This window comes from Bos taurus, chromosome 20 (assembly GCF_002263795.3).
Source record: "Bos taurus isolate L1 Dominette 01449 registration number 42190680 breed Hereford chromosome 20, ARS-UCD2.0, whole genome shotgun sequence".
Classification (NCBI taxonomy): Eukaryota; Metazoa; Chordata; class Mammalia; order Artiodactyla; family Bovidae; genus Bos; species Bos taurus.
The window spans coordinates 33459362-33477888 of NC_037347.1; the positions used below are offsets into that span (position 1 = coordinate 33459362).

Below are 18527 nucleotides of genomic sequence, written 5' to 3' on the forward strand. Positions count from 1 at the left end.
TGAAGCACATTCTCAAGGGCTTCTCAGTAGGAAAAAAAAAAAAAAAGATTTTGGTCTAGAGCATGATTCTGCTATGCTAGTTAAATAGTTTTAAAATTAATTGTTAATTATAAAGATGATACTTCTTCCTCCAAAAATAATAACCCCTGAACCCTATTTTGAGCAGAGATATCCTATTTTCCAGTCAGGGAGCATCTATAGAAAGTCTTACATGCACAATAGATTTCTCAATATCTCCTGATTATCTGATTAAAGTATTCCATGTTGAAAAAGACATAGAACTTTTATGTGAGAAATTTTTAAAATTAGCAATTATAGTATTATTTTGTATGAAAATTGTATTTTATTTGGATCAAAGCCCTATGCAGAAGCCAATGAAGAGAAGAAAATTCCCCCAGGAGGCTTTGGTCACCAATAACTATGGTTAAAATAATCAAAGCTATGCAATAAATAATAATGGAGTGATTATATTATGTCCAACCTAGATAGCATATTCAAAAGCAGAGACATTACTTTGCCAACAAAGATCCGTCTAGCCAAGTCTATGGTTTTTCCTGTGGTCATGTATGGATGTGAGAGTTGGACTGTGAAGAAGGCTGAGCGCCGAAGAATTGATGCTTTTGAACTGTGGTGTTGGAGAAGACTCTTGAGAGTCCCTTGGACTGCAAGGAGATCCAACCAGTCCATTCTGAAGGAGATCAGCCCTAGGATTTCTTTGGAAGGAATGATGCTAAAGCTGAAACTCCAGTACTTTGGCCACCTTTGGCGAAGAGTTGACTCATTGGAAAAGACTGATGCTGGGAGGGATTGGGGGCAGGAGGAGAAGGGGACAACAGAGGATGAGATGGCTGGATGGCATCACCAACTCGATGGACATGAGTCTGAATGAACTCCGGGAGTTGGTGATGGACAGGGAGGCCTGGCGTGCTGCAATTCACGGGGTCACAAAGAGTTGGACACGACTGAACGACTGAAATGAACTGAACTGAACTGATTATATATATAAACCTGACCCAGTAATTGAGCAAGCCAATTGAAGCATTGCTAGGATTTAGGGTAGAATAAAAGAGGACAGAAATTTCCAGGAAAGCGCTCACTCCTTGGGCAAATATACAGAGAAGGTTTACCTCTTTCTCCTCAGTTAAGGAGATTACAGAGTCCGTGTGTGCAACCTTGGGACCCTGCTTCCCTGTGAAAAATTATTTTCTTCCTACCCTCCATTAAAAGACCCATTCACTAAGGAATTAGATCTGAGGTTTCTATCCTCCAGGGAAACAATCCAATAGATGAATTGAAGCCAAATTATTAAACAACTTGTGACACAGGTTCATAACCATTTATTCAAATCCATAGAGCAAGACATATTTCATAATTTACAATTTTTCAGATTAGAAAAAAGTGTTACTGTGATAGTAGCCCACAATCAAACCTATTAAGATTTCTTCAAGAAAATGTATGCATATTCACACTACATAGAAAGGGTAGAGATGTTGGATGACATCACTGGCTCAATGGACATGAGTTTGAGCAAGCTCCAGGAGGTGGTGAAGGACAGGGAAGCCTGGCATGCTAGAGTCCATAGGCTCGCAAAGAGTCGGACATGACTGAGGAACTGAATACCAACAAATAGCTTTAAAACAGTTCAGTTTGAGTTTCTCAACCAAGTAGGAACCAAATTTAAGAAACAAAATCCCAGTTTTCAGTGTCATTTAGAGTTTGAGTTTGTGGATAAGAAATTGTGGAACTTTATTTCAATGTGCCATCTTTCACTGAGGATTTTTTAAGTGAGGCAGTGTTTTAGCCTTTTCATAGGCTAAAACAGAAAAGGAAAAGCTTTATTTTGGGGTGGGGGGGGGTCGCTCCAAAATCACTGCAGATGGTGATTGCAGCCATGAAATTAAAAGATGCTAGCTCCTTGGAAGAAAAGCTATGACCAACCTAGACAGCATATTAAAAAGAAGAGACATTACTTTGCCGGCAAAGGTCCAACTAGTCAAAACTATGGTTTTTCCAGCAGTCATGTATGGATGTGAAAGTTGGACTATAAAGAAGTCTGAGCATCAAAGAACTGATGCTTTTCAACTGTGATGTTGGAGAAGACTCTTGAGAGTGCCTTGGACTGCAAGATCAAACCCATCAATCCTAGAGGAAATCAGTCCTGAATATTCATTGGAAAAACTGATGCTGAAGCTGAAACTCCAATACTTTGGCCACTTGATATGAAGAACTGACTCCTTGGAAAAGATCCTGATGCTGGGAAAGATTGAAGGCAGGAGGAGAAGGGGATGTCAGAGAATGAGATTGTTGGATGACATCCCCGACTCAATGGACATGAGTTTGAGTAAGCTCTGGGAGTTGGTGATAGACAGGGAAGCCTGGCGTGCTGCAGTCCATGGAGTTACAAAGAGTAAGACAGGACTGACTGAACTTAACTGAACTGAGTTTTAGCCAGGATATGTCGTGGGAACTAGAAAGAGTTTGCTTAAAGAGAGCTTTGCTAGTGACACTTAAATCATAACCTTATAGATTACTTCCTGCTCCTACAGGGCGTAATTGTTGTTGTTGTTTAGTTGGTCAGTCATGTTCAGCTCTTTTGCAACCCCAGGAACTGTAGCCCACCAGGTTCCTCCATCCATGGGATTTCCCAGGCAAGAATACTGGAATGGGTTGCCATTTCCTTCTCCAGGGGATCTTCCTGACCCAAGGATAAAACCTGGGGTCTGCTCATTGGCAAGCAGATTCTTTACCGTTGAGCCACCTGGGAAGCCCCATCTATTACAGTAATATCATTCAATTTATAGGGTTGTTTTTTTTTTTTTTAAGATTCCCGCTGAACAATCCATAAAGGTTACACAATAGGAGTATCTAAATTTCCATTCTGCCCAAAGAAATGAAATATTGTTAATGTATTTTCCCTACTCTAGGTGAGGAACTCCACCCTCCTCCTCATCCAAACCATGTGTGAAAAATGCTACATTGAAGCCCGGGAAGGCTGGCCACTGATTGACTACATCTTCACCCAGTTTTCAATGTCCAACAAGAATCTGGTACGAAGAGGGTGCCATCTTGAGTGCTGCTCTGCAGCAAGTGCAGTTGACTCGACTGGATTTTTAAAAATACCTGAAGTTCAATTTAGTAACTAAAGTCATATTTAAGCTTTCACTTTTATTAATAAATTTTTCAGCATCTAGTGTTCTCAGTTCCCTTCCACTGATGCCATTTCTAACTTATCATAAATGCAAGGTAGGTTAACTCACAGTTTTCCCTAGAGAGGAGACAACTTGGCCTCCAAGGCTGGGGGCTGGTTTGGAGAGAGGCAGAGAAAGTGAATTGTCTCTAGAAAACAGGAAACATCCATACTTGTTACACTGGTTCCTTTGGATGAAGAACCTGAAAAACACATGTCTAAGATCTCAGTGATCTTACAACCTGCAAGTGAAATTGCAGTCCACTCCATAGGAAGTAGTGGAAATTTTTGTCCCAGAGAAAAATGGGGAAAGGCCTGAGAAAGGGGGTAACTGAAGTTCACAGTGTTTGTTTTTCTATGAAAAAAGCCAGAGGCATTTTTGTCTCCCCCTTCTTCCAAAGAGCAGTTAGAAGCAGGGGTTAGATACTGGAGTCCAAGGTCACTGGGTTCCTCAAGCCCTTTAAGCTGAGTGACTTTATCCTCCACCCCAGAGACTAAGAACACACCCAAGGTCAGAGGAGACCAACAACAGGGATTATTAACAAGTCACCTGCTTCATCTTTCTTAAAGGAGAAACCAATAAAACCTAACTCCCAGGAGACTGAAAAGGGAGAGACATCTATCCGAGAAATAAGCCTGGAGGTCTTAAAAACCCTGGACCCACTGGTCATTGGAATGCCTCAGGTACGGAGTCTTCTGTCACCAATCATAGTTCCTTTGATCACCTTTCTAAAGCTCTGTCCATTTAGGAGTAAAGAAGTTGGTACTCCATCTGTCATCAGCTTTTTGACGCTCTGGCCAGAGAAATTATGTGAGAATATTCAAGGCCAGCACATAATGGTTTCTCAAAAACAGGTGTTAAATTAGCTACATACTCTTATATCTGGAGGCAAATGGCAGTTTATAAGCATCTTAATATATTGTTTCTCTTCTTCCCAAGTAGTAAGGCAGTGAATGCTAAACTTACCCCCACTTACCTGGGAAGGTGTTAAAAGCACACATTCTCAGACCTCACTTGAGGTTTAAAATAACCTGAACCTCAGGAACTTTGGGATCTGCGTTTTGCTTAAGAAAAACAACCTGGGAAAGGATTTAATGGCCAGAAATACATGGCACAGCCAGAAGACAATCTACAGACCAATTTAAGTGAATCGGAGGCTTTATCTAGGATGGTATTTTAAGGTGTGATTGTAGATTACCTGCAATATTTATTTAAAATGCAGATTTCCAGGTCACATGCCAGACCTAAATGAGTCAGCATATCTGGGCGTGGGACCCATGAATCAGCATGCAAATAAGTTCCAACATTTCTGATGCATATTAAAGTTTGGGGAATTTCTGATCTAGTAGTAAATGATGAAAAAGTAGTCTAGAGCCAGAATCATAAAGGATCTGAAATGCTAAATTCCTACCTTGTCCTTGATGAGCCACTGGAAATTTTAAGCAAGGGCCAAACATTTGAACTGTGGTGTTGGAGAAGACTCTTGAGAGTCCCTTGGACTGCAAGGAGATCCAACCAGTCCATCCGGAAGGAGATCAGCCCTGGGATTTCTTTGGAAGGAATGATACTAAAGCTGAAACTCCAGTACTTTGGCCACCTCATGTGAAGAGTTGACTCATTGGAAAAGACTCTGATGCTGGGAGGGATTGGGGTTAGGAGGAGAAGGGAACAACAGAGGATGAGATGGCTGGATGGCATCACTGACTCGATGGACGTGAGTCTGAGTGAACTCTGGGAGTTGGTGATGGACAGGGAGGCCTGGCGTGCTGCGATTCATGGAGTCGCAAAGAGTCGGACACGACTGAGCGACTGAACTGAACTGAAACATTTGATAACTATAAGAAGTCGGTGAATTGACATGAGTAGTCTAAGCACAGAGACTATATATAAGATGAGATGAGATTCATAGACACTGGATATGGGTCATAAAATTAGGAAGGGAAATACGCAAGGGCATGAAAAATCTTATAATGAAAAAAAGGTCTAGGCTTGGTGATTCAATGGGGTTTCCCAGGTGGCACTAGTGGTAAAGAACCCACCTACCAATCCAAGAGATATAAGAGACTTGAATTCTATCCCTGGGTCAGGAAGATCTCTTGGAGGAAGGCATGGCAACCCACTCCAGTATTCTTGCCAGGAGAATCCTATGGACAGAGGAGCCTGGCAGGCTACAGTCCATGGGGTCAAAAACAGTCCGACATGACTGAAGCAACTCAGCATGTTGGTGATTAAATGCAGATGGCAAGACAAAAGGCAGAGTCCAAGTCGATACCTAGGTTTCCATTAGGACATGAACCATATTCAAGTTTTCCAAGGGATGTGAAACACACAGACTACAGAAGTTAGCACCTGGAGCACAGACGGCAAACACAGTCCATTCGCTATCCATTCCCAATCCGTCTCACTTTGGAGCGTTCCACTCCAGTCTTGGAGTTTGGAGAAATATATGGGGCATTTTTGGTTGTCATATTGACGCGGGGCTTAAGGGCACTTGGTGAGCAGAGCCTGGCGCTTCCTGCAGTGACCCACAGTGAAGATTTGTCCTGTCCCAGATTCCAGCAGCAACCCCATGGAGAAACACTCATGGCCAGTAGCGCCTGAAAATGAATGTGCTCAGCAGAGGCGGATTTCATGATTTCATTTTGATTTGGCCCAAAGAGCAAAATAATAACAAATGAGAGGAAGTTTTCTAAACTAGAGGGAAACACACAGTGAGGACCAGGGAGGAATAATGGAAAAGAACAAGCAGCACTTTCATTTTGCCTTCGTTTTCCACAGGTGCTATGGCCCAGAATCCTGACTTTCGTGGTACCTGCAGAATATACAGGAACGCTGAAATACCTGTTTAATATCATCAGGATTCTGTTTATGGCAGAGGAAAGAAAGAAGAAGAATGCCAAAGAATCAACAGCACTTGTCATCTCTACAGGAACTGGTTTGTACATTCAAAAACAAAGCAAAACTTTTCTCTTATGAGATTCATTTCCTGAAGGGCTACAGGGCTTCACTCATACACCCAATCCCAATCTGAATTTTTCTAGTCCCCATAACAGTAATGAAAATTGCTTTCTCTTTCTAGTGAAACTTCCTTCACCACAACAGCTACTAGCCAGACTTCTGGTGAGTGAGTTATGAAAAATCAAGGCGGGATCAATTTAAACCAATGCAGATATTTCCAGTTCCAAATAAATGATAGTAAAAGCGACAAAGATACTCCAAACCAAAAGAAACACTAAAACGGCATAATAAATGTTCTGCTATATTAATGACACTCATGAAAATTTATTCCTGGCAAGATTATCTCCTAACTCTGAAATGTTTCCTAAAACTTCATTTATGATTTTTTAATAAGCGTAAACTGAATCTGATCCGTGAGAATGATTCAAGCAAATTGCATATTTGTTGTTCAGATTTCTCTCTCTCTCCTTTTGGCCACATATGCATCATTTACTCCAGTTGTATCTCCACGTGCCCTTATTTAATTCACAGATAGATCTGTTAGTACATTTCATTTATTTTCAGTTGATGCCTTCCATACACTTTTTCACTTTTATCTGCAGAAAAAAATTGGACAGATGGATGTCTAAGTATTAGCTTTACTCTAGAATAGTCTGTGATGGTCTGTTAAAAGATTATCTAATGAAGGATTCTAGGGAATCCAGAACAGTGATTAAAAGGAAAATGTCGGTGAGCCCTTTAAATACCCCTGAGTTGATCAGTAATTTTTCTTCCATCCTCCAGGTAATATCTATGCTCGCTAGTGTGGGGAAATTGCGTGGGGCTGGTGCAATAGGACTTTTGAAGATATTGCCTGAGATAATTCACCCAAATTTAGTAGAGCTGTGGAAAACACGCATACCTGAACTCCTACAGCCTTTGGAAGGTACAAGTGCATGGGATCAGGTCTTATTCAAGGAGGCAAGAGCACGAAGAACAAGGCATCCCTTCTGTGTCTTAAGCCATGAGTGTTCATGCTAGACAATAAGGACAGTGAACTTGATATGCAAGGTGGACAGCTCTGTTTTGTCTTAGACTCCTCAGGTTCCATTTCTCTACCAAATACTTATACTGTAATAAGGCCAGGTGGGTTACATACTTAGCAAGAACTTTTACTTGTGATCTGGTCTTTTTCTTGTATTTAGAGAAGTCTTCTTTTGGTAGTATTCTAAAATGTTACTATTCATCTATGCTAGAATATTAAAATACTATCATTCAGTAAGTACTGTTGAAATTGGCAAAAAGCCTGGATTTTTACCATGAACTAGCAATTTAAGATTGCTAACATAGTAATTTTAATCTTAAATAACCATCCTGTGTAGGGAGAAAACTGAAAATGGAACACTAGCATCCAGTGGGAACCTGGCAAGGGAGAAGTACATCTTGAATTTTTTTTTTTTTTTTTTTTTTGCCCTTATTGCACCAATTTCTGTTTCTAGGAAAGAACAGTAGTATCGTGCTGTGGGAGACCATGCTGCTTCAGGTAAAGATGGCTCCCAGACCAACTGTTGATGATGGGGTGATGAAACCACCTAAAATTACTCACCTTGACCAGAAAGAATTAAATTCCCAAGGGCAGAAAACAGCATTTCTTTTCTTGAGAAAATTGTTAGACTATTAGATGTGATCGTGTCAACTGTACTCTTTGAATTACCATAATTTGAACAACTATCTTTAGTCTTCAATTTGGTTCAGAATCTAGGACAGTTTTGAAGATTTCACGTACTAATATTTTTCTCCCTCTTTCTTAAATCTTCTCTAATTTTCAAGTTTTCTCCTCTCCTTCCAATTGCATTCTTTCATCATTCATATAGAGAAATAGAAATTAACATAATTTCCACTTCTTTGCTCCTAAATACAACTCCATTTCCTCCTATATCTGCTTCTCATTATCTTTTTCTTGATGTCTAAACACCAAAAGACCATATTGCACCCCTTCTCCAGAAAAGAATCTTACTCTCATCCATAACTTTTTGGACTTTGACAGCCAACAGTGCCATAATGTCAAATCCCCAAAACTATAAGATAGGACTTGCACATAGGACTTGGACATTAGCGTTACAAACAGCACATTGGTTTTAGGAGTCCACAGAAGATCAAGGAGCCCACAGCCAGGAAGCTTTTAATCCAACAGAGTTTCAGTGCATAAACCACCTATATAGAAATTAACTATGGCTTCTTTATTTTTTAATTGAATTTATTGATTTACTGCTGTACAGCAAAGTGATTCTGTTCTACATATCTATATATATACATATACATTCTTCATTATGGTAAATCATAGGATATTAAATATAGTTCTCTGTGCTATACAGTAGGACCTTGTTGTTTATCCACTCTCTATATAAAAGCTTACATTTGCTAATCCCAACCTCCCACTCCATCCTTTCCCTCTCCCTGTCCCCCTTGGCAACCACCAGTCTGGTCTCCATGTCCAAGAGTCTGTATCTATTTCATAAATAGGTTCTCTTGTGTCATAGTTTAGATTTCACATATAAGTGATACCATATGATATTTGTCTTTTTCTGATTTACTTCACTTAGTATGATAGTCTCTACTTGCATCCATCTTGCTGTAAATGGCATTATTTTGTTCTTTGTTATAGCTGAGTAGTATTTCATTGTATTTATGTCCCACATCTTCTTTATCCATTCATGTATTTATGGACACTTAGATTACTTCTGTGTCTTGGCTATTGTGAATGGTGCTGCTATGAACATAGAGCTGCATGTATCTTTTGGCATTATAGTTTTGTTCAGGAGCAGGCTTGCTGTATCATATAGCAATTCTATTTTTTTATTTTCTGAGGACCCTCCATACTGTTTTCCACAGGGGCCGTACCAACTTACATTCTCACCAAGAATGTAAGAAGGTTCCCTTTTCTCCACACCCTCCCTAGCATTTGTTATTTGTAGACTTTTTAAAGATGACCATTCTAATCATACTAATCTAATGAGGTAGTACCTCATTGTAGTTTGTTTTCATTTGGGGGCAGTTTTGAGGGGATGTATTTATTACTATGTATTACAGAAAAGGTGTATTTTTAAAAGTAAGCTAAGGGTATTTATAATGATTTTTAAATTTATATTTTAAAAAGGACCTGTCAAATAACTTTTTAGGATTTTGATTATAAAATTTACTAGATTTTTTTAGTATTTTAGTTTTATTGGAGTAAAGCTGATTGACAATATTGTCTTAGTTTCAGGCATACAGCAAAATGACTCAATTACACATATATATATTCATTCATTTTTAGATTATTTTTTCATATAAGTTATCACAGAATATTGGGAAGAGTTCCCTGTGTTATACTGTAGGCCCTTGTTAGTTGTGCTAAGTCACCTCAGTAGTGTCCAACTCTTTGTGACCCTATGGACTATAGCCTGCCAGGCTTTTCTGTCCATGGGATTTTTTAGGCAAGAATACTGGATTGGGTTGCTGTGCCCTCCTCCAGGGGGTCTTCCCAGCCCAGGAATCAAACCCACATATCTTACATCTCCTGCATCGGTGAGCGGGTCCTTTACCATTAGCACCACTAGGAAGCCCCCATGTTGGCTATCTATCTTATATAGTAGACATGTTTGTGTTCATCCCAAGCTCCTGATTTATCCCTCCCCTTCTCATGTTTCCCTTTGGTAACCGTAAGTTTGTTTTTGATATCTATGTTTACTTCTGTTTTATAAATAAATTCATTTGCATCTTTAAAAAAAATTATATCTTACATAAGAGTGATATCATATGATATTTATCTTTCTCTGACTTACTTAGTATGATAATCTCTAGATCCATCATGTTGCTACAAATGGCATTATTTCATTCCTTTTTATGGCTGTGTAATATTCCACAGTATATATGTACCATAGCTTTTTTATCCATGTCTCTGTTTATGGACATTAGAGTTGATTTGTGTTCCTCTAATAATTAGCAATGCTGAGCATCTTTTCATGTGAACTATAATTTCTATAAAATGTAATATTTCAGTGATGTCTCCACAGCACCTCTACCCCTAAAACCCCCCTTCTAGAATCAGAATCTCCAAGAGGGGGTACCTGACAGCTTACAGGTCTTGATGACGCTCACAAATGAGTCTTATCCAATATGAGGTTTGAAAGCAACAGCTCTATTCTTCCTGTTCCTTAAGTCTAGAATCTATCTTCCTCCTATATTCATGCTTCTTCTATCTCTTCCTCCCTCCCTCTATCATAATTTCTACCTTATTTCCCCACTTACCATTTTAAAATAACTGTTCTTACTAGGAAGGAAAGTTCTTGAAGCCTTGAGAACATTACTTTCCCTTCCTCCAATCTTGAGTATACTTCTTGGCTTCTTTTTCCAAAACTGTCTACATTTGCTTTCTTCCCTTATAATGCCAAGGTTGTACAATTTTTACTTTTCAAAAGATCCATTGAATGAATTCTTATTAAGAAAACATGTTCACAAACTTTTTCAATGGTTTTGACACTGTGTTCTGTCTAAGATTAAGATAGAGAAAACGCAGGAGAAATCATAGATTTTAGAAATTGCAATGGATTTTGTCCTCCAAAAGGACAAAAACACCTCTTCATGTATGGTTCAATGAAGAAAGACATGGGTTCAGATGACTGATTGTGGCCCTGGCTCAAAATAATTGATGAAATGAGGAATATTTCATTACTCCAGTTGAAGTTGGCAACTTGTGCTTGTATATCTAATTGGTTCTTCAAGGCCTTTAACTCACTATTCCAAAAATGTCCCTTTTTCTTAGTAAATAATAAAGCAAACTAACTTTGACAAGTGGAGTTTTTCCAAATCTACTGAAACCTTGAAAAATGTTAACTTCAATTTAAGTTTCAGATTGGATGAGTTTCTATTGTAAGTCTTTTGGCAATTTTTATTTAAAAGGAAAACAGAAGGCACTTACATGAAGTTAACTTCCACTTCCTGTGGATCTGATTCTTACTGGAAATTCAGAACAATACGGAGTATGTCTTCTAAAATAAGAAGAAAAGTTTCAAAGTAATCAAGTTTTTATGGGAAAAGGAATAATCCCATATAGTATACATTTTATACTTGTAGAATATATTGTAACAGAAAAGTAGCAAGAAAACACATTAAACAGTCACATTCATATCTGATTTTCACCTCCTTCAACAGTTGCTCAAAGAATCGTTATGGAAGATCAGTGATGTAGCCTGGACCATTCAACTGAGTCGGGATTTCAACCAGCAAATGGACAGTTACAGCAACACCTCTGTTGAGAAGGTTGGTTTTTCAGCTCAGAGACCATACCTTCTAATTTATGACCAAAAATTGTGGTGCAAGTTCCAGCTTGTCTGCACTGCAATGCAAAGGAGGAAGAAGTGGTTAGAAAAATGGTCCCTTCTATTTACCTTTATTTGACCCAAAGTTACAGGGCCACAGCCTATCTGCAAGGAAAACTGCTGAGTATAGTGCCTTTAAGATAAATACATGCCTGACCAAAATTTGGAGGTTCTGTTCTAGAGAAGGAAAAAAAAAATTACTCGAGAGCGAATAGCAGCCTCTTAACCATAGCACTGGTTTAATGCCAGTTTATGCCTTGGTTTCCATTCCACTGGGCCACTCATGTGAGGCCGGCTGCGGGAAATAATCTATCATTTTTTTTTTAATTGAAAAAAAAAAAAAACAACGCTCAAATTTACATTTTTACAAATTTACCAATTTTCATTCCTCTCTCTACACATGACCTCTACCAAACCCTCCACACTGTAACCATCCATTCCAAATGGAGTTTGAATTCAGCTTCCACTACTTAACTACTAATGCAGCTTTTGGTAAAATTTTTAACCTTTTCAGAGCCTCAGTATACTCACCAATAAGATGGAAATTTTTATCTCTCTCTGAGGATTGTATTGTTATAAGGGTTTGATGAGATAAAGTATATAAAGACCCTAGTAAAGTGTCTGGCACATGGCATGTGTTCAATAAAAAGTAGATTGTAGTTATCACTGTGGTTATATCATTCCAAAATTTATTCCCCCCTGGAAAGACATTTGCTCAGTTATTAAGTGTTCCCAGTATTGAGTGTTTCTTCCCACAAATCCTTTATTATCAACCTACAACTCTCTTACATCATTTTCAAATTCTTCTGATCTCAACTAGCCTCACTGGGGTGTACTGGGGATTGGCTGGTCTGGGATGATTTTGTCTAGGACAGCTTGTTTCTGCTCCTTGCAGTCCCTCATCCTGCAGCAGGCTATCAGGGGCTTGCTCTCATGGTGGTGGCAGTGATGCATGCAAGATCCTTGAGGTCTAAGCTCAAAGGGGGCATGCTATCACTTCTACCACATTCCAGTGACAAAAGCAAGTTGCAAGGCAAGCCCAGATCCAAAGAATGGAGAAATAGACTTGTCTTGATAGGAATCACAAACTCCCATAGCAGGGAAGCATGGACAGAAATGAGATAGAAAGATTATGGCTATTTTACGATCAACCACAATTTTCCCCCAATTCGGGCTTTCTGATTTCTGGGATTCCTAACCAAGTCCCCAGGTGTGAATGCACTATTCATTGAATCTGACAAAATTCAGCAGATAAGCAAAAGGTCAGCAGTACTGGGAGGCACTGAAGCTATATTATAATACAATATATTTTCCTCCTTCCTCAAATCAATATTCCTGCAGCACAAGATTTTCCCACCTCTTTCCTACCCTTCTCCCAAGATGAAACTAAATAGACTCTAGCAGCTTTGGCCCCACTCAGGGGATCTTTTGCCTAGACAACTGAGAATGGAGTGGATGCTCCCTCATCAGAATCTTACTCTGATCAAGTCTACTCTTACTCTGTTCCACCTGTTTTATAGCCTTATGGCCCCCTCCCATCCCAAATCAGATTAATCTGTACAATTTCTCCTGAATGTGCTAATTTGTCTTTATCTGTTATGCCTAGATTTTCCATTCCTCCTGTGCCATAGATCCTTTCTGATTACTAATGACCACTCAAAGAGCTACAATCCTTTGAGCTCTGCAGAGTTTTTGGAGTGGACTTCCAACTGGCCATTTTTCTCTCCTTTCTGTAACAAGACAGACATTCTAAATTAAAAGATGCCAGTCTGGTATTAAATTGCTTTGTATACCTGCATGTTCATACACCTATTTACAGCCAGGCATGTGCTGTGATTTTCAAACACAAGCTACTGCAGGGCTGTCCCTTGCCCCTAGTCAATAACTCTGCATGGCCACCGATGAAAGATGACAGGAAGCAGTGCCTGTTCTACTTGCCTTTTCTCCATCCTGACACTACAGAAGTGCCCAGCGTATGGCTGGCATAATGGATCCAACACTCTCACCGCCTCTGGAGGGGGTGGAAGCCACAGAATGATTCCTGACATGCTCTGTCACCAGCGTTCCTCCACTGGGTGCTTTCCTTCCTCAATTTACTCAGTGTTCATTACTGAAGACACATGTGTATGTGAAAGTTCTTATGTGACTTTTCTGCTTCATTCCTAACACCAGTCTGACAGCACTTCTGGAGAGAGATAATGGTAGAGAAGCCAAGGTATTACTTTCAAAACTACTGTTAAATCTCTTAAACTATAAACCAAGTCAATATACTGTGAAGTTTGAAAATATCAGATGACATTGTCTTCAAAATAACCCAATTTTCATTGAGCATGTTTATTCAATAAGAACTTATTAACACTTATTTGTACATAGATAATCAGTGAAAACCTCTGCTACCAAGAACTGAAATTCTGAGCATAGAGACAATAAGAAAATTAAAAATCACAGTAGGTAATAAAAGGTATTATTATGATGGCAGGGCACACAGCATAGAGGAAGGCAGGAGAGCACAGGCAGAGGACAGAGCCTGTGGGGAGGGAACATTTTGAAGAAGAGACAATACGCGAAAGTGCTTGATAAGCAAGCAGTCCTAAGTCAACTCAATGTCTTTTTTTTTTTTTTTTTGAATGACTGTTTTTACTCTTTCTACTTTTTATCAGTCTTGCTTTCCAACTTTTAACATTCTGTTGCTTGTCCTTTGTTTTCCAGAAATTTCTTTGGAAAGCCTTGGGAACCACCTTGGCATCCTGCCAAGATGTGGACTTTGTCAGCTCACAGATTAAGGAATTTCTGGCTGCTCCCCACCACCTGGGGGACCAACGACAGGTGGGACCACTTTCTCTCAATTTCCTCTCATGACAATGATAGTGAATTCCCTCTGGAAAACCGCTGGCAGTTCTTACATTAATAGCTTACTTATCCAGAATTATCCACGCAGAATTATCCACACATACATTCAAAATAGTCCAACAGAATTTTTCAGAAAAATGAGGCTTCCCTATTTTTTATTATTATTAGAGTCTAACTGCTTTACAGTATGTTATTTTCTGCTGTACTACAGCATAAACCAACTATATGTATACATATATACCCTCCTTCTTGAGGCTCCCTCTCACCCACCATTCTTCCCGGGCTGAGCTCCCTGTGTTTGTTTCACAGCAGCTTCCTACTAACTATGTATTTTACACATGGTAGTATATTCTTTACATCTGCGTTTTCTATTTCTGTTCTGCAAATAGGTTCCTCTGTACCATTTTTCTAGATTCCAAATATATGCAATATTTGTTTTTCTCTTTCTGACTTACTTTACTCTGTAGACGGTCCGTCCATGTCACTACAAATGGCCCAATTTCATTTCTTTTTATGGCTGAGTAATATCCCATCATATATATGTACCACATCTTCTTTATCCATTCATCTGTTGATGGACATTTAGGTTGAGGTTTCCCTATTTAAAAATCAGTGCTTCATTATCTAATCAGATTTGTGAAAATAGTGAAAAATGAATTTCAGTCACTCCTACTCAACAAGAGTATTTTAAAAATATTTTGACCTTGGCTTTGTAACATAAGGGCATGATTGTAAGTACCAAAATCATTAAATGTGTAAGCCGAAAGTAAGGTTATGTATCATTGGTTTTCCTCCTAGAGAAAATATAACCTGGAGAGCTTTTGCAAAGAGCTTTTGCCTATTCCCTACCCTAGCCTAAGCTGGAGAGCATATGTGAAGAAAAAGACGATGTCTGTTTAAGAAAAGAAACCACCCAGGAATAAAGACCAGCTAGTAAAAAATAAATGATCATAGTCTGTCTTTTTATATACCTGTCTCAGAAATTCTCAGGTGTTTAGCGTCCTTTCCCCATTGTAAATAGCTGGAAAACATTATACTTACTGAACTTTTAAAACTGACTTTATATCGTCGTTAGTTCTTTTTTCCATCTCAGATATTCAGCCTTCAGTTATTTCTCATTGACATTATTCCTAACACCATTATTTCCATTCTAGTTGCCCTTTTAGTTCTGCTCTGGGCTAGAAAACAATTAAGTTTATTTTAGATCCAAGCATACCATATGGCCATCATTCAAAGTCTGAGGAATTCACAAGCCTTGGAAGGAAGATGAACTTTGTGACATCCACTTAAGCTTCTCAAATTCCTCTTTTACTTAACTTTGCTTCAAGTTCTTCAGTGTATCCTGCACACTCAAATCACTTAGCAAATGGCCTCTGGGTTGGTGAGGAGTTAACACATAACTCTCTAAGTCTCACTGATCAGCTGGCCTTCCTTCTCCTAAGAGTGACTCTCTCACTCAGGTGACACCTAGGCTCTGATTCTGGTGTCAGACCAGCTGGATTCAAATCCTGTCTCCACAACACATTGCCTGCATCCCTCAAGTTCCTCCAAATAAAATAAAGGAAAATAGACTCCTCAAAGTTTTTTTTCATAGAAAATGCTTAGTAAGGAGTTTCAGGAGAGAAGATCTGAAATTACAACTGTGAGGAATTGGAGAGAGAAAATAGATTAAAGAAAACAAATAGGATATGTGTGCAGATTTGAGGGCCCCTTGGGGAGTTGAAATCATCTTCTACTCCAGCAATTTTCTCAGGGGTGTCATTTTTTTTCCCGGTAGCATCCAACAAATGGGGTATACGGATAGGTGATAGACAAGTATGAGAGTCAGATTTATCCAGGGCCTGGGATTTTCCAGACTCACATGACAGAAAGACAGTGGGACATAGGTCAGAGCTGGAAAGATGGGGAGGGAGTTAAGAAGTTAGGAAGATGGGTCGGGAGAGGAGAAACACAGAGCACTGTGGGGTGAGAGGACCCGGAGATGGAAAGTCACAGAAGTTTACATCTTAGGATGTAAAGGAACCTAAGGAACCAAGGCACCATGACCAAGGAACACAGAGACACCAGGCCACCAGCCTTTAAAGATTTCTTCCAAGCATCTCCTGGTGGTAGAGAGTGTAAGACCCTATATCTAAGAACAGTGCTGGTTGAGAGCTTGATGACAGAAGTCTAGTCCCTGGATTCTCATGCTGGCTCTAGCAGGATTATGCAACCAAATGAAACAAATCAGGACTCATGAACAAACTGGCATGAAGGTACAGTGGTGAAGTGAGCCTGAAGCAAGTGAGGTGGAAAGAATGTGGGCAAGGGGGAAATATGAACACAGAGTGTGAAACAGGAGCTTTCAACATTTTAATCACCTAAGGGTGAAGTTAACCTTGGGCTTCCCTGGTGGCTCAGACAGTAAAACATCTGCCTGCAATGCAGGAGAGCTGGGTCCAATCCCTGGGTCAGGAAGATCCCCTGGAGAATGGAATGGAAGCCCACTCCAGTATTCTTGCCTGGGGAATCACATGGACAGAGGAACCTGAAGGGCTATAGTCCATGGGGTCACAGAGTTAGACAGGACTAAGCAACTAACACTTACACTTTTCAAGGTAAAGTTTCAGAAGGAGAGTGATCCTGTAGAAATGATAGTCAACTCCAGCTCAAGAAAACCTCCACTTGCTTCCCACTGGTCTAAGATTAAAAATCCAAAGTATTGAGTGTGGCCTAAGAGACCTTACTCAGACCAACCCCCACTTTCTCTCTGACCTCATCTTTTACTTCTTTGTTCCATCTGTCCTCCTTGGTGGACCTCAGGACCTTAGCACATACTCTCTCTGTTTGGAACTTTCATTTCCAGGAAGTCCATTAGCTCACTCTCTTGCTTATTTCGGGGCTCTTCTCCATGTCACCCTTTTATTGACAACTTGTCTGGCTACTCTATTTGTATTGCCAACTCCCCGAACTTATAGAAGCTACACTTTTTTCTTCTTTTCTTACAGCACTTATCACCATTTGACATACTATATATTTATAGGCTTACTGGATTTGCGTATTCACTTTATGTCACTTCCTTGTGACTTCCCCTGGTTTTACACTCAAGAGGATGAGGAGTTTGGTGTGTTCTGTTGACTCCTATACCTCCAGCACCTAGAGTTCCTGATGCATCAAAATGCCCTGTCTTTTCTGATTTTAGGGAATAACATCTATCTTAGGATACTGTGCTGAGAAACACTTTGAAGTTGTCTTAAAAGTTCTTAAAACATTCCAAGATCGGGAAAAGTTTTTCATGAATCGATGTAAGGTAAAAAGAATATCCTTCTCCTCCAAACCCCTTGGTCATTGCAAAGGCGAGTGACACTGACTCCATCCGTGGACATCCTTTCTCCATATCATACTTGCTCCCATCCTCGGTCTTTATTCCCGGTTGGAACCATCTGAGCCCAAGCCCTGTAGAATGACCAGCTAGATAACAAGTCTCCTCCACTTCCTGTCACTCATACTGACCTGGGAGGACCTGAGGAGCTCTGTGGGTGTCTAGTTTTATCCCTCTTCTGGCTCCTCAGGCCTCATGGACAGTTTCCATTGCATATACTGCTTCCCCTAAAGAAGAGGAAGAATGAGTAAAATGAATGCAAGCCCTCTCTCAAGTACCTCTATTAAAGCCTGGTAGATCCACCACACCATTCTGGGTGTTGAAATTTATATCAGCAAGCATATCAGCTTCAGACTCATTTTAATAATCCCAGTCCCATTTCTTAACTCCCATAGTGGCCCATAGGATTAGGAAAAATCATGAGAGGAAAAGAAACTCCTTCAGCCATATTTTTCATGTCTCTCTTTTCTCCTCTTCAGGGTATTTTCTCTGGGAAAAAGAGCCTGAGCAAAACTGACGTCATGGTAATCTATGGAGCCGTGGCCCTCCATGCACCTAAGAGTCAACTCCTAACCAGGCTTGATCAGGACATTGTATCTCAAGTCCTATTTCTCTACGGCCAGTGCTCTCGGGTAATAGCCAACACGGGGCTACTTCAATTTCCAAGACTGGGGTTCCCAAACATTACAGGGGCTCAGCTCTTCAAAATCATCCTCAAAGGATACAGACCAAAGGGAAGATAGGATCTGGTGCATTTGGAAGATGAGAACATATTGTTGTTGCTCAATCACTCAGTCATGTCCCACTCTTTGCTACCCCATGAACTGCAGC

The 18527-nt window shown here is 39.8% G+C and overlaps 1 protein-coding gene across 7 annotated transcripts in view; it reads left to right on the top strand.

Annotated features, from left to right (window-relative positions):
• Positions 1 to 18527, top strand: part of MROH2B (maestro heat like repeat family member 2B) — a 73446-nt gene that overhangs the window by 17839 nt on the left and 37080 nt on the right. For all 7 annotated transcript variants that reach the window (XR_009491961.1, XR_009491960.1, XM_024981485.2 and 4 more), the window contains 10 exons: positions 2925 to 3047; positions 3758 to 3871; positions 5967 to 6123; positions 6268 to 6308; positions 6930 to 7071; positions 7625 to 7668; positions 11319 to 11426; positions 14195 to 14311; positions 17517 to 17624; positions 18176 to 18328. Coding sequence is in view for 5 of the 7 variants with exons in the window: in XM_024981485.2 (XP_024837253.1) it covers positions 2925 to 3047; positions 3758 to 3871; positions 5967 to 6123; positions 6268 to 6308; positions 6930 to 7071; positions 7625 to 7668; positions 11319 to 11426; positions 14195 to 14311; positions 17517 to 17624; positions 18176 to 18328 (1107 nt within the window). In the remaining 2 variants the exon portion in view is untranslated. The remainder of the gene's footprint in view (positions 1 to 2924; positions 3048 to 3757; positions 3872 to 5966; positions 6124 to 6267; positions 6309 to 6929; positions 7072 to 7624; positions 7669 to 11318; positions 11427 to 14194; positions 14312 to 17516; positions 17625 to 18175; positions 18329 to 18527) is intronic.